At 46.2% G+C, this 17616-nt stretch overlaps 1 gene segment (V, D, J or C); it reads left to right on the forward strand.

The window, feature by feature from the left end:
- Positions 1-246: 246 nt before the first annotated feature.
- The window catches only part of LOC134317488 (Ig kappa chain V region Mem5-like), a 111669-nt gene continuing 94299 nt past the window's right edge, over positions 247-17616 (forward strand). Inside the window, 2 exon segments of the V gene segment in view lie at positions 247-429; positions 536-830. Coding sequence covers positions 378-429; positions 536-830 — 347 coding nt within the window.

A 17616-nucleotide genomic window follows, 5' to 3' on the forward strand; every position in this document is an offset into this window, starting at 1 on the left:
CCAGCTTTATATTTACCATCAAAAACACCTGCACATTTATTCAATCTTTAATTTTCAGCTGTTAATAAACATACTTAATTACAAAATATTAGGTACTGTATATTTATTATTAATAATTTAAATAAATGGAATAAATAAAACTACTTACTTTTTACAATGAGTTTGGTTCCTCCACCAAAAGTGTAGCACAGTGATACATTCCAATGAAGCCATCGTACAAAAACCTCTGTTCCACTCCAGTGATTCCACACACACACACACACACACACACACACACACACACACACACACACACACACACACACACACACACTATAAGAGCTGTAGTTCTGATCAGACTGGGTTCAGGACTTTCAGAGTCACTGAGACGCAGCACAATGATGAAGGTTCTGATTCTACTGCTGAATACACTCGGCCTCCTCACTCAACGTGAGATTCACTGTTTATTTACTATCTTCATATCAGTCCTCCAACATCAGCGCTCACCATCACCGTCTCTTTATCACCTTCAACTTTTCTCTCTTCTTCTCTTTAGAGTCGTTTGGAGAAATCATCATGACTCAGACTCCAGGATCTCACTTGGTTTCTCCAGGACAAACTGTTACCATCAACTGCAGAGCCAGTCAGGGCATTGGCAGCAGCCTCGCCTGGTTCCAGCAGAAACCTGGAGAAGCTCCTAAAGTCTTGATTTATTATGCAACTTATCGTCAGTCTGGGATTCCTGAACGTTTTAGTGGAAGTGGATCTGGTACAGAATTTACTCTAAAAATCACTGGAGTCCAGGCTGAAGATGCTGGAGATTATTACTGTATGCAGGAGTATAGCTTTCCATTCACACAGTGTTATTTACTGGTACAAAAACCTCCCTCAGCTGTAGAGGAAGTTCTCTGAAACACACACTGATCTGAGAACATCTGCAGAGCTGCTAAAGCTGCACTCCACTGAACATCATCATCTACAAAGCACTACAGTACTGAGCATGTTCCTCTCTTTGTGGTGTTCTCCTCACTGTGGAACAGGGATTCTCATCAGCACATGGAACATCTCACTAGTAAAATGAAGGTTTGAGATGAAGCAGCAGTGCTAGAAGAGATGATATGAATGAAACCATCATGACATGTTCAGTACATTCAGATAGATGTGATTAAGGTAAAGGTAAAATATGACCATGTGCTTGTTGGACATCCCAGTCCAAATCCATGTTCCCATAAAACCCTCCCCCTATTTTGCAGTTTTAACAGTCTTCACTCATCTGGAAAGTTTTCCACAAGACGTCAGGTTCTGATGCTGGACATGAAAACCTGCCTCACAATTGATGTTTCAACTCAGTCCAAAGGTGTTCAATAGGGTTTAGATCTGGACACTAGAGTTCCTCGTCATATCACGTCTTTATGGACCTTGCTTTGTGCATAGGGACATAGTCATGCTCAAACAGGAAGGGGCCTTCCCTAAACTGCTGCCACAAAGCAATAAGCATATCATTCATATAACTGGTTTTATACACCTGTTCGCAATGAGTGTGGCTGAAACACATGAACCTAATAATTAGGAGGGGTGTCCACATACTTTTGGTCATATAGTGTTCGGTCTGATCAATTCAAGTATCAGTTCATACAAACAATAAAATGTGCTGAGAACGATTCATCACTTAGATCAAATCTCCTGATTGGTCGTTTCATGATTGAATCGATTCCTTTCTACCCCATAAATCACTGAACACATAACACTGTGCAGAATTACAGATGAGCTACAGTCAGTAACAGTATACCTACAATGTGAACATATGGTAGATTCACCTAATAGTGGATATGAGGAGGAGGAGGAGGATCTTCATCTACACTCTCTGTACTCTGAAAATAAAAGCTGATCATCATTTGATGTGGTTTTAAACATAACCAGTTCTCACCAATATAAAATGAGAGCTGATGATCAGATGATCATGAGGATTCTACAGAATATTTAAGATGAAATACTGACTGGTTCCAGTTTCTGCTGTTGATGGTTAAAATGGTCTGTTTGTTCCACAGACCAGCATCTCAGTTCCAGCTCAGTTCAGCTAAACCTTGTAACTCTTTCTGATCATTTATTACAACTTTTATATCAAACTATCATCTGTCTTTATTTAGATAATATAGAGTATTTTAAATTATGTGGACACCCCTCCTAAATACTGAGTACATGAGTGCAGGCCACAATTACTATAGTAAATAAAGGGAGAATAAGAGACAGTACAGGAGATACTTCCATATGTAGCAGCTGATTGTTCTTTCACCATAAGGTGGCAGTATTGCATCTCTGAGTGACACATTCACACTGTTCCATTCCAGTGATTCTACACACACACACACACACACACACACACACACACACACACACACACACACACACTACATGCTTCAGTGCTCTGTCAGTGTTTAAAGCTCTGTGAGTTTAACACTTCATGACTGAGAGCTGCTGACCAGCATCTTCACCCACATCAACCATGACCTTCATCTCCATCTTCATCTGCACACTGGCTCTCTGCACTCAAGGTAACACAATGCTTTATGTTCTACTGGTGAGGAGGCTCTGCCATGTGGAGAAGATCCACTAGATGAACTTCAAACTCCACATGGTTCTTCATGTAGTGAACGTCTTTATTCTTCTTATTGTTTTCAGGATCCAGAGGTCAGGTGACTGTGACTCAGAGTCCTGCAGTAAAACATGTTGATCCAGGAGCTTCAGTCACCATCAACTGTAAAACTAGTTCTGATGTTGCACACTATAGTTCCAGTCAATATTATTTAGCCTGGTATCAGCAGAAACCTGGAGAAGCTCCTAAACTTCTGATCTACTTGACTAACAGCGGAGCATCAGGTATTCCAGATCGTTTCAGTGGCAGTGGATCTGGATCTGACTTCACTCTGACCATCAGTAGAATTGAGACTGGAGATGCAGGAGATTATTACTGCCAGAGTTACCATAGTAGCTGGATCTTCACACAGTGTTATATGGTGGTACAAAAACCTGGGTGAGTGGAAGTGTACAGTAACTGCACTGCTGCAGCTGGGACCGACTGCAGGTGCTGAGGGGGAGGATGTGATACAGTACAATCATTCACTCTGTACAGGAAACACCTCACTCACTCACTACTTCTCCTAAATACAAGCTTTATTATTATTAAAATAATAACAACCACTTCATTCTGATCAGGGTCACAGTGGTGTAAAGCTGGTGTAGATCACAGACACATTTACTTGCTCATTTAGTCCCAGGAGGATTTATAGCAGCCAATCCACCTTTTGCATTACAGAAGGTGAGGAGAATGTACAAGTACACAGAGAAAGCCAAACATAAAGAGAACATGCTAAACTGATCAAAGTGCCACCATAAAGAGGTGAGAATTGAATCCAGGTCTCCACAATACTAGCTGCACCACCATACAGCTTCTATAATGAAATATTAAACATTATGCTAAAACAGGCACGAGGAAGGAAAAACCTTTTATTATTTATTTAGCTCATGTTAATTAAAGATGTTCCAACACTGAGAGGACTTGAGTTTAGAAGAACTCTTAAAAGAGAATTAAACTGACAGCAAGTTCCAAGATGAAGCAGTAAACCAGAAGATGGTTCAGTTTAATCATACTGCATACTATAGTACACACTACTATAGGATTAGTATGCAGTATATACTGGGGCAGTAGGACATTTTGAACAGAGCTGCTGGCTTTGGTTGGGATTGGGGGCGGGTCTGGAGGTGGTAACTCCTGCATTGATAGGTGCACACCTTCATACCAAACCAATAGGATTGAACTTCACCTTATTACAGCTAACAATCAGCAGCTGGAGCTCATCTAGTAGAAACTACTTTATCTCCATGTGCTGTTTGATTCAGTTGGTTTGTGACTCGCTGCTGAATTGGGGAACTACAAGTTACAACCACATTAACATAGGAAACAAAAATCATGAAGAAAAGAATATGACTTATGTTTATTTGTTTTCTTTCTCAGAAGCTGGTTTATGGTGTTAGTTTTGGTCTCTACAGAGTTAGTAGTTTGGAGGTTTTGCTCAGATGTGAATAACATGAATCTTTATAGATTTAGTGCTGATTATTCTGAGCCCAAAATCTCATGAGAGTAAATAAGGAGGTTCAGTTTGTTCTCCACCATTTGCTTCATTATTGTGTGTACTGGTTTTACTGGTTGTGTTGGAGCTGAGGCACAACTGCTAAAAACTAAATCTGACATTATCAGCTCTATTCTTTCATATTTGTGAAGTGTTGCATAATCACACAATCTTCTTCTTCCTAACACATTACACCTGCTAACAACAGTAATGCTAGTGTTGTCGTGGATCTTTTGTTAGAATCGATCCGAATTCATCAGGAGGCAAGGTGACGTCCTTTTAAAAGTTTTATTCAGAAAAAGGTTGGTTCGTCCTCCAAGCCACAAAGCAGCTGCGTTCTGAAGCCTCTGAGTGAAGAGATGCAACAGACCACGTGTAGAGCGCGCACCCCCTAGTGGCCAGGTGTAGTACTACTCCATATAAGGTATTCCTTTTGTTCCAGGCTTCCACTCAGCCAGTTCTAACCGGTTTTATGCCACGTGGCGGTTTGGAACAACTCCAATCACATTCCTTGAATACCTAAATGTTTTTAGACCAATATTGTAATGCCCAATAATAATTTATATTATAACACTAGCTCAGCTCATATGAAAACATAGAAATTCAGTGTATTTATGACTGGTGTTTGGATGAAAAGTATTGAGTGTAAGGATGTCCATCTATTTAGCTTTAAACTCGTCCCTTTTTTTTGGACATCATGGTAAACGTAGGATGATGGTACTCACCTGTGTACTGCTGAGTTGTGAGTGTACAGTGGTACCTCGGTATACGTCCTTAATCCGTTCCAGAACCTTGGACTTATACCAAACAGGACGTATACCAAACAAATTTTCCCATAGGAAATAAGGGGAAAATGATTAATCCGTTCCCATGAAAAAAATCCTATTGTTATTGGCATATAATACGTTGATGGGGTTGTATAAAATAATTCATAAAACGGATAGTTCCGGTCCTAAAATCTGATTGGCTGAGCTGCGTTCAAAGCCGTTGTAAAATCCCAGATATAAGCGCACCTGTGACCACCTCACATCATTCCATATTAATACGCCACTGAAAAGTAAAAGTTCAAACTTGGTTGAACACTATTTAAGTCATGTACTATACACGGAAATGTCCAGATTAATATAAACAGTAATCCTGGTCATTAAGCAGGTGTTTCGTCCAAGAAATAGTGTAACAGTTTGCGAATGTAATGTTCGCCCTCATGTTGCCTAGCAACACGGGACACCGTTAACGGGACTACAGTACCTGTAGTACAGTACCTGAAAATTATATAACGCGTTATAGCTATAGAGTTATAGCGCTGTTTTTTTACTGAATGGTAGCAACTGGCATAATGACACTCGTGGCTTTGTCTCGGGAGAGGTAAACAAGGGTCGCATGCGGTGTCGTGACTGATTTTGACCCGTACAAGTTCTAGCACGCGAGTCGTATTCCAAACAAATGTCGTATACCAAGCTACATTTTTCACATACAAACAGGATGTATACCAAGTTGGACTTATACCAAAGCAGACGTATACCGAGGTTCCACTGTATTTAAAGAAATCAGGGAAATATCATTTTTTCTTATTTTTAAATCACGTGGCTTTAGCAATAAAAATAAGCTTCATTATGTGATAATATGGCGGAAACCGGAAGATAATTTCGACAACGCCACCCCCAGTGGGGTATAGGCCCCCGAGGGAAAAAGAGTTTTTAATTACAAACACCCCAAATTAATCACGGTTCCCACAATTCACATGATACCCGCACAATAGCTAACAAGTTCGTGCAATCAAGACAGAGACAAGGTTCTATTTCTAATCATATACATATTTATTTACTTTCGAACGTATTCCAAACATATTCTTAAATCTTTTGTTAAAATGGTTGCGCCCAAACACACACACACTCACTTAGTTACACACTACTGCGGGTATGGTTAGAGGTAGACCCACTAGAATAACACATCAAAATAACCAAACATAAAAGACATAAACCCACATACTAGAATAACACATCAAAATAACAAAACATAAAAAGACATAAACCCACATCTAAAAGATCAAATAAACAATATGATTAATACTATACAATACCCGTCAGGAATAGCTGAGCCCACGGAACCGGCAGTAAGGCAATTTACAAAACGGTGACAACACACACGCACAGTAAGCTATACACCCCAAGAGGGCACAGCAAAGCAGCATCACCAACCCAATAACTCGTGAAAACCGACAGGGAGGCCCACACAGGCCCCGTCAGCCCAACTACCACCCCACAGGATGTATATAAAAATCAAAAAGGAAATCAGCCAACAAACAATAAAATAAAATAAACCAAATCACCAAAACAACGTGCTCAATAATAAGCAGTTAATACCCACTTACCACCCCACACCCTCGCACAGACACTAATTAAAGTCAACCCACACACGCTGCCGCTTGCTATGGCGGCACACGGCCTCTCCCAATGAGGTACCGCCACCATCCAAAACGAGCGGCAGTGTGAAAATGTACTATAATAAAACACAATGGAAGCAAAACAGCAGCCGGAGTGAAGCCCGACGATGCAAAGCTGGTTATAGGCCCAGTAGAAGAGAGACGAAAGCACCTGGCATCCTACGAGGAAACAAATATTTCCAAATTAGCTAAGCTCATTAATAATTACTCTAACTCATAGTAGCAGCGATATAACAAAACTGCACTACTTACCCAGAGTCCGATACTAATATACACCAAGCCCGAATCCACGGCAAAACCAGATGAAGCCCAAAAGAGCCACTTCGGAACACAGGCCGCCGAATACAATTCCCTCCGAAGAGAAACGTGAAAGTCCCTGTCTTTGTCTCCACAAGAAAATCGCTCGCAAGCGAACAATCGCAACGAAACCAATCCGGATAGCCAGGCGGAACTGCGTGAGACAGCCCAAGCTTGCTCTACTGGTCGTGTCTGCTCCGTGAATTTAAAGACTACCGCTAACGCTGGACAACAAGCCAGCGTAATGACGTAACCCGCGATGCGACACGGCTGCAGCACACTTAAAGGTGCCAAAGCACCACCACAATCTACCCCCCGCACCTTTTATCGTCGACCCGGCGATACCACATATACGTCCCCATATCCAAATTAAGGTAACATCAAGAATTTGGAATCGCCCCGCCAGGCAGCCGGTACGGGTTGGAATGTTGCCCCGCAGTGGCCCGGGTGGTACGACGTGGCAATTGCTCACCCCGGCAAGGGCTGCGACCTGGCGGCCCAATGGCCGACGGGCCCGCAGCTGAACTACTAAAAGGGGCATCCTGACGGTTCCAACCCAACCCCTCACCTCCCCCTGGAGCATAACCTTGGGGGGCATAAGGCCCAGCTGGAACGTATGGGCCGATGTTACCTGCCTGCTCCCCAAGAAGAACATCTTCCTCACTAGACAGCTCCCCTAACCCAGTGGGAATTGATTCTCCAGGGTGGGTCAACCCCAAATGATTATCAGGGGCCTGAGGCCCCACCAGTTCTTTCAGCATACTGCGATGCACGTGCTTCAGTTTCGTCGGATCACCGACAGGGGCAATGGTATACACGGCCCCAGCTTCCAAAGGAGCACGCACAACCGTGTATACCAAAGAGCTCCACCGGTCTTGGATTTTATTTCGACCCCGCACGCTAAGGTCACGTACGTACACCGACTGTCCTACTTTTAAAGCAGGGCTCCGCACCCGTACATCATGCTTGCCTTTGCGGTATTCCGCCGCCGCTGCCAGACGTTCCCTAGCTCCCTCAAATGCCACTTGAAGCCGGGTCTGATGTTCCTGTATCCAATCACACACTCCTCCCTGAGCCGACGGCCGAATTCGGCCCAACAGAAAGTCCACTGGCAGTTGCGGCTCCTGTCCAAACATTAGGAAGTGTGGCGATTCTCCTGTGGACTGATGCGGAGTGGTGTTATAGCAGAATAGTACGTGTGGCAAACAAGTAGCCCAGTCGCGCTTACGAGAGACCGGCAGGGTGCGCAGCAAATTGTGCAACGTACGGTTGAACCGTTCGCATTGCCCGTTCCCAGCCGGGTGGTACGGGGTTGTTCGCGACTTCTGGATCCCGTACATACTGCACAATTGTTGGATTAATATGCCCTCGAAACAGCGCCCCTGGTCAGAATGAAGCCGACTAGGGATCCCAAACCTATAGAACCACTCCGTGATCAAGACCTGGGCCACGGTCGGGGCCCGCTGATCCCGTGTTGGAACTGCAATGGAGTACTTACTAAAGACGTCGGTAATTACCAAAACGTTCTCCACCCCACCCGTCGTAGGCTCCAGGACTGTAAAATCAACGGCGACTGTTTCGTTAGGCCGAGATGCCAACAAATGGCCCATAAACGTGGAGGCTGGCGGAGCCGTCTCCTTAGCCACCTGGCATCTAGGGCACTCCTCACACCACTGGCGCACCTCTACAAACATCCGTGGCCAGTAACACCGCTGCCGGACCAACTCGAGGGTCCGATTAACCCCTTGGTGGCCATGCTGTTGATGGAGTTGTCGCAGGACCTCTGACCGCAAAACAGCTGGCAGAAGCAACTGACGGCACTCCTCGCGACCACTGGGGTGCAGAACACGTCGATAAAGCACCCCTTCATTCTCAACTAACCGATCCCACTGGCGCAACAGGACGAGAGCCAAAGGCGAAAGGGCTTCCCGTTCTTCACGAGTTGGCCGCCTACGATCCTTCCAGAAGACCAGAACCGACTGAATAATAGGGTCACTCGCCTGTAAAGCACACAAATCTGGAGAAGCATGAGATGGCAATACCGAGACCACCAACTGGGAAGCTATAATGCGGTCTCCACAAGCTGCTACCTGTTGCAGCAACCTGGGGACCGCAGTCCCTGAGACCAGATCACCTGCCCCCTCTCCATCAGGTTGGTATTGCCGCGAAAGCGCGTCGGCATTACGGTTAGACTTTCCTGATCGATATTTAAGCTCAAAATCGAACGAGGCTAACTGCGCAGCCCATCGATGTTCTACGGCCCCTAGCTTCGCAGAGGCGAGATGGCTCAACGGGTTATTATCTGTATAAACTAAGCACTTCTGCCCCAGTAGATACTCCCGGAATTTCTCTGTAATCGCCCACTTTAGGGCGAGAAACTCAAGTTTCATCGAGCTATAATTGCTCATGTTTCGCTCCGTCGGCCTCAAGGTCCTACTGGCGTACGCCACAGGCCGAACCTTTCCATCCACCTCCTGAGAAAGTACCGCACCTAAGCCACTATAGCTTGCGTCTACTTCCAGGATGAATGGCCGGCCGAAGTCCGCATACGCCAGTACTGGCGCAGCAACGAGCTTATTTTTGAGCCCATCGAAGCTCACCTCGCACTCCCCCGACCAGGCGTCCTGAAACCGCTGTCCCGAGGCCCGTCTAGATCGGCTCCCGCTTAATTCAGCTACCAACCGATGTAATGGGGCTGCCAATTTTGCAAAGCCTTCGACAAAACGCCGATAATAGCTGGCGAAGCCAAGAAATGAGCGAAGCTCAGACGCATTGGTAGGTCGCCGCCATTTTGAAACTGCTTCCACCTTATCAGGGTCGGTAGAAACCCCCCGCTGGGAAATCACATGCCCCAAGTAACGAACCTCGGGCTTGAAAAATGCACACTTCCCCAACTTGGCCTTCAGTCCCTCTGCCTGCAACCGGGTCAAGACCATCTCCAGGCGTTGTAGATGTTGTGCTACAGTAGACGAAAAGATCACAATATCGTCAAGATACAGCAGAACAGAATGACACTGTTGGTCGCCAAACATACGTTGCATCAATCTTTGGAACGTGCTTGGCGCATTGCAAAGCCCAAACGGCATTCTGTTCCATTCGAACAACCCGAACGGAGTACAAAATGCCGTCTTGGCCCGATCCCCCTCCGACACTGGGACCTGGTTATACCCGCTGGCTAAATCCATTGTGGAAAACCAGCGGGCACCCCCCAACATGTCCAACGTCTCCTCAATTCGAGGAAGAGGGAAGGCGTCCTTCCGAGTCTTCGCATTTAACAAGCGATAATCCACGCAAAGCCGTAAGCTTCCATCCTTTTTCCTAACTAGAACCAGGGGAGAAGCAAATGGACTACTGCTCTCCCTGATGACCTTCGCCTGGAGAAGCTGGTTAATGTGAATTTTCACCGCCTCATAGTCGGAGGGGGCAATGCGCCGATAGCGCTGTCGAACCGGAGTCTGATCTAGCAGTGGGATATCATGGGAAATTAAGGTAGTACAACCCAAGTCTCCCTCATGGGCAGAGAAGACTGAGGAATACCTCCAAAGCAGTGCACGAACCTCTGCCTGTTCCTCAGCAGACAGAGGCGACAAATCCACAGCCCCAATTTGTTCCTCCACCGACAACAAGGCAGGCGGCTTGGAACAAATGGCGGCAGTAACCGAATGAACCTCCACCACATCTCATGGCAAGCTAACAATGGACACCGTGCTCAAAACTCCCAGCCTAGTACGGGGGTAAAGCAAAATGTCCGTACAACCAACGTTGACTACAGGGACCTGCACGGAGCCACGCGTCACTTGCACAAGAGCTGGAGAAACCAGCAACCCCCCTGGCAATCCCCAATCTGTGGGCTCAAAAAGCGTGCCAAATCCAGAATAAGACTCGGGACAGGTAGCCGGGATCAACTTCATAGTCCCCCCCGGAACCCGCCACGGCCTTCGACCCCCTACATTCACAGTGCCACTGGCCCCGATCATAGGCTGGACTTCAGCCTGATGGCAGTGCTGCAACGCTTTCACCACCAGCTGCGGGGCTGTAGACACAGATGGAAGATCGAAAAGCATAGGACCATGTTGCCCGAACAGTTCCTGGTAACACCTACTAATCACATTCATGCCAAGAACCCCTGGAATCTTAACGGCCATGCCCCCCGGGGGATCACGAACAACCAAAACACCGCAGCCACGCATACTTTTCCCACAGAGCTCGACATCTAACTCCAAGTAGCCCAAATATGGAATCTCTAGACCATTAGCAGCTCGAAGTTGTAACCAATGACATGATTGTAAGTGTTCCTGTCCCAGAGGTTCAAAATGGGCCAAGAAGAAACTTTCGGTGATAGTCGACACCATAGACCCTGTGTCAATAAGACATGGAACATAAACCCCACCCATCAAGACAAGCGAATGTGGACAGTTGGAAAGTAAGGCATTAGCAACGGTAAGAGGATCAACCGCAATGCCTGAGCCAAGAAAAGCCCCCTCCGGACTGTGACTCTTCAGTCCGGCGGGCGTCAGTTTTCCGATGGCTGATTCAGGTGGGGAGGTCGATGCTCAAGAGGCCTAGGGCCCCTATTAGGAGGGACTAGTGGGGGCCCCACCACTCGCTCCCCGTCACAGTCCCCAGCATAATGGCCTGATTGACGACAGCGTCTGCAGATAATAGATCCCTCCCGGGGGGATCGACCACGCCTCTGTGGCTCCCCCCGTGCAGCCACCCCGTAAGAAAGATTCTGAAGCTGCACCTGTTGTTGTTGCACCAATTCCATAAGCTTTGCCACATCAGCCTGTAATTTTTCCATGTCAGACCTTGTCGGGGGCCCACCGCGAGAATCACTACTCACGGAACAAGATGTACCAGGGACCCCAAAGACTCGATCACTGGAGGGTAAGGAGCAACTACGCGGCCGAAGGGGTCCAGCCAAACCCTCCCGTTCCCAACGCATGGCTTCCTTACGAACCTCAATCAGCGTGGCCAACGGTTTAACCCGAAGGAAGCTTTTCAAATCACGACGCAGAGCACCCTCACTAACATGTTCCACAAACTGATCACGTAGAATGACATCTACATTAAGAATCCCCTCAGGCGCGCTCCGTCTAACCTTATCCATTAGGGTCATCAAAGCGATTGAAAACTCAAGGAGCGACTCCCCCTCTTGCTGTTTTCTGGAAAAGAATGCCTCCTGCAAGGCAACATATGACTGTGGACAACCGTAAAGCTCCTGCAAAATGTCAAAAATGGCCTACCGGTTTTCCTTTTCCTCCCTGGACCTATATCGAATCTCTTCCCGCGCCTCGCCCTCCAAATGATCAAAAAGAAAATAGGCTTTGTCAACAATAGACAGGCAACGAGCCCGCATACAGGCCTCTGCTTCCTCCTTCCACACCTCGATACTTATACCTACATTTCCCCTAAACAATGGGCACTTCTTTTCCCTAGGGATAAAGACTAGACGTTCGGTAGTGGATACAGTTGGAACACTAGCCCTGGACGTACTCGCATCTATAGCTTGATCAGAACGAGCCGCCTTTAAGCGCTCGTGCTCAGCTCTCAACTGAGCCAACTGGTCCCTAAGTTGTTGCGTTTCCTCCGACATATTGTACAAAGGCACCCACCAATTTTAACGTATTCGAAAACTCACGAAAATGACCGAGCAGAGCTCCAAGAGGCTACAGGCTCCCAATACCGGCTGCTGTTCTGCTTCTAAAAAGAAAACTCACACCGCTCACTCAGCGATGGTCATTCATTCAACGCTCCTACACATACACTCATTCCTACACCAACCATATAACGACTTTATATTACAAAAAGAAAACAACAAATAACAGAACCAATGTCTCTGCTCTCATGCATATCCTGCCGACCAACGCCAAATGTGATAATATGGCGGAAACCGGAAGATAATTTCGACAACGCCACCCCCAGTGGGGTATAGGCCCCCGAGGGAAAAAGAGTTTTTAATTACAAACACCCCAAATTAATCACGGTTCCCACAATTCACATGATACCCGCACAATAGCTAACAAGTTCGTGCAATCAAGACAGAGACAAGGTTCTATTTCTAATCATATACATATTTATTTACTTTCGAACGTATTCCAAACATATTCTTAAATCTTTTGTTAAAATGGTTGCGCCCAAACACACACACACTCACTTAGTTACACACTACTGCGGGTATGGTTAGAGGTAGACCCACTAGAATAACACATCAAAATAACCAAACATAAAAGACATAAACCCACATACTAGAATAACACATCAAAATAACAAAACATAAAAAGACATAAACCCACATCTAAAAGATCAAATAAACAATATGATTAATACTATACAATACCCGTCAGGAATAGCTGAGCCCACGGAACCGGCAGTAAGGCAATTTACAAAACGGTGACAACACACACGCACAGTAAGCTATACACCCCAAGAGGGCACAGCAAAGCAGCATCACCAACCCAATAACTCGTGAAAACCGACAGGGAGGCCCACACAGGCCCCGTCAGCCCAACTACCACCCCACAGGATGTATATAAAAATCAAAAAGGAAATCAGCCAACAAACAATAAAATAAAATAAACCAAATCACCAAAACAACGTGCTCAATAATAAGCAGTTAATACCCACTTACCACCCCACACCCTCGCACAGACACTAATTAAAGTCAACCCACACACGCTGCCGCTTGCTATGGCGGCACACGGCCTCTCCCAATGAGGTACCGCCACCATCCAAAACGAGCGGCAGTGTGAAAATGTACTATAATAAAACACAATGGAAGCAAAACAGCAGCCGGAGTGAAGCCCGACGATGCAAAGCTGGTTATAGGCCCAGTAGAAGAGAGACGAAAGCACCTGGCATCCTACGAGGAAACAAATATTTCCAAATTAGCTAAGCTCATTAATAATTACTCTAACTCATAGTAGCAGCGATATAACAAAACTGCACTACTTACCCAGAGTCCGATACTAATATACACCAAGCCCGAATCCACGGCAAAACCAGATGAAGCCCAAAAGAGCCACTTCGGAACACAGGCCGCCGAATACAATTCCCTCCGAAGAGAAACGTGAAAGTCCCTGTCTTTGTCTCCACAAGAAAATCGCTCGCAAGCGAACAATCGCAACGAAACCAATCCGGATAGCCAGGCGGAACTGCGTGAGACAGCCCAAGCTTGCTCTACTGGTCGTGTCTGCTCCGTGAATTTAAAGACTACCGCTAACGCTGGACAACAAGCCAGCGTAATGACGTAACCCGCGATGCGACACGGCTGCAGCACACTTAAAGGTGCCAAAGCACCACCACAATCAGTAAGAATGAGAAACTATCTATGAAAGATTGATTGAACTTTTACCATGAAAAGATAAAAATTTTGCCACCTTGAGCAACAATGCTCGGCGTCACTCCTTCTTTAACAAGATGATTTAACATGAAGTAGGAATTCTTTCTGTTGTGCTCCTGCAAAAGTTCACCAGTAGTTTCTGTGGTAGTTTGGCCTTTTTCAGCTTCTTTGTTGAAACTTCTTAACCAGGCGTGAGGTGTTAACGTCCATGTCAGCTGGTCAGACACGTAGACTCAGAGGAACTTCAGGCTTTTTACCATCTCCACTTCTTCTCCATGGATGTGTAGGGGGAGGTGGTCTATGTCATTTGTTCTTTAAAGGTCAATGACGATCTCCTTTGTCTTAGAGGTGTTAAGAGCCAGGTTGTTGTATCTACACCATTAAGACAAATAAGCTACCACCTGCCTGTAGGCCATCTCCTCATTGTTAGAAATCAGTCTGACTATTGTTGTCACCTGTGAATGTAATTATTCTGTTGGAATTATGAATGGGGGTGCAGTCATGTGTAAAGAGTGTAAAAAGCATAGGGCTTAACACACAACCCTGCAGAGTTCCTGTGTTTAAGATGAGGGTGGAAGAGGTGTGGTTGCCAATTTTGACCTTTTGTGGACGTCCAGTGAGAAAATCCATAATCCATGTACACATTGAGGAATTCAGGCCCAGGCCCACCAGTTTGCTGACCAGTTAATGGGGGACGATCGTGTTAAATGCGGAGCTGAAGTCCACAAATAACATCTTCGCATAGCTGTCAGGTTCCTCCAAATGTTGCGGTGTGGAGTGCTGTTGTGATGGCGTCCTTTGTGGAGCGATTTGGTCGGTAGGCAAACTGATACATGTCCAGGCCAGGTGGGATGACTGTTCTGATGTGTGAAAGCACCAGCTTCTCGAAGCATTTCATGACTATGGGTGTTAGAACCACTGGACAATAGTCATTCAGGCATGATGAAACCGATTTCTTGGGTACAGGAACGATGGTGGGGGATTGTATCCTAGAACTGAAGCAGTGTATTCCTCCAGGTCTGTCCCCTCTGCAAACAAGTCCCAATTTGTGCTATCAAAGCAGTCCTGTAGCATTGAGGTGGCTTCCTCAGACCACACTTGTACTGTCCTGATATTTGGTTTTGTTCTGCAGATCTTTGGTCTGTAAGCTGGGATCAGAGTAAGAGAAATATGATCCGATTGTCCTAGATGTGCAGATGGAGAGGCTTTAAACATCCCTGAGATGTTTGTGTACACTTGGTCCAGAATGTTGTTCTCTCTTGCCAGGAAATTTATCCCAACAGAAACCCTGCATGCTGAATTCTGTAGAATGATTCTGTAGAAGTACAAAGAAAAACATCAACCATTGCTGCAGGGTAGAATTAGGCCGATTTCTAATTTTTATGAACATAATAATAATAAATACATTTTATTTATATAGCACTTTTCAAGATACCCAAAGATGCTTTACAATTTACATAGAAAAAAAGCACCTAATCATGAACATAGAAAAAACATAGAAGGTTAACTGGAGTCCCAGAGCCTAAGCAATGACTTTGTAACCTATTCCAGACTGGTAGATTTGAGTGACTTTGTTTCAGATCTGTATTTAAAGCTCTTTAGAATGTTACATCATGTGCTGCTTTTTGAGACCTTCTACCCTGCTTCACATTATCAGACAGGTTCTAGTTAAGTCATGTTTAGATTAAACAGGTCTGGCAGTAATTGTGTTAGTGAAATTCAACCAAGTTGTCAACTGAATTTAGTTAACTGGTTGATTTAGTAGCAAAGAGGACAATTACTTCTTCAGTGTGATATAGCTCTTGAATTAATCTTCATCTTTGGTAAATGAAATAATCAATTAAAATCTGCATTTTGTGTTTACTATTGTTGTATATTTTTACACAAACTGGCAAAATAGAAGAAACCTGACACCTGTTCGGGACTGCTCTCGGACGGCAACCTCAAAACGAAGGGTTCGTCGTTGTCGTTCGAGGACTCTTGCGGACTCACGATTCTGACCCACTTGCTTTTGGTGGGCCGTGAGTCTCCGGAGCTCTCCTCCTGGGGTGCAGCGGGGTCCTCTCCGGAAGAGTCTGTCTCGCGTGTCCCAGACTCATCGATTTCCTTTCGGAGGCTGCGGCGTGCGGCTTTGCGGACGGGTCAGACGCCGCTGCAGTGGGGGCGTTCGTCGTCTGGCTCCTCTCCCTCCTGCAGCCGACGGACCTGGGCGGCCTCCTGCACGTTGTTCAGAGGCACATAAAATTTTGCGGCCACCGCCTCTAAATGGCACATCGCCCGGTGGACAGCCAACCGCTTCTTTGGGCTGAGGTTCTTGGTCTAAGAACACGACGAAAGAGAGGAAAACAGACAGACAGACGGATACAGATGAAACTCTGCGACATGGTCACACGTGCATCGCGAAATCTCGAACGAGCGTGTACTCACGTGGTGCACCATGGACGTACGGAGGTTGCGGAATGTGAATTTTCCTCCGAAACCCATCCTAGTCCACTCGCTCTTGAAATATGTCAGTAGCTTCTCACACCTCCCACCTGCGGAGTTAAAGAAAAAGTAGCGGGACTCTGACCCCGCGAATTTATCCCGGGAGTGGATGACCCCTTCGAGCCACTCCAGCTCGGCATGGCTCAGGCTCAGCTGAGCATGACCGTAGGTGGAGGCCAACTTGTGTTCTTCCACCTGTGGAGAACAGGAAAACATGTTAGCGAGCCTGACCGTAGCATGCCACGGACCGGTCGGCCCTAGGAGTACCCCGACATGACACTCACGTCTATGGTGACATGTTCCCCCTCCACCTCGGCGTTCAGGACCTCCTCCACCTTCAGGTTTTTCATTACTCCGGCCCGGTGACCGGACACGGACACAAAGTATCCGGTCAACAGGCCGAATACCTGGTGGAGGTTCTGGTGGAACCGTCCTTGAGAGACTCTACGGAACAAAAAAAGAAACACTTCAATAGGGTTTGTTTTTGTCTCTCTCTCACATCTCGGAAACGATACGTGGGACCGCACTGACCGATCTTGGCGGGGAGGATGACACGGGCCTCCCTGCGGAAGCTCTTGAGGTCATCGTTGGACACGATGCTTTCTGTGGGGCAAGACGAGCAAGAGATGGTTATCGCTACTGTTTCGACGACCCTAGTGTAACGTGTTCTGACGCGACACTCACTGGTGGCTGCTTTACGGACGGCTTGTCGGTGACAAGTCACGTCCCTCTGAATATCTCTTAGGCGAAGCTTCACCTCATTCTTTAACCATATGAAATTCACACCGCTCAGTATGTTTGTCTTCCTGGATATGTACGACAGAAATTCAAAGAATTTCTTGAGACTCATCAGGTTCGAGCGGACGGTGGTGGACTTCAGCTTGTCACAAAAGTTCTCATGGGGTGTCCTAACTTTTTCACATGACTGTAGCTGATTACAGAAA

The sequence above is a fragment of the Trichomycterus rosablanca genome, chromosome 1 (genome assembly GCF_030014385.1).
Source record: "Trichomycterus rosablanca isolate fTriRos1 chromosome 1, fTriRos1.hap1, whole genome shotgun sequence".
Taxonomy (NCBI): Eukaryota; Metazoa; Chordata; class Actinopteri; order Siluriformes; family Trichomycteridae; genus Trichomycterus; species Trichomycterus rosablanca.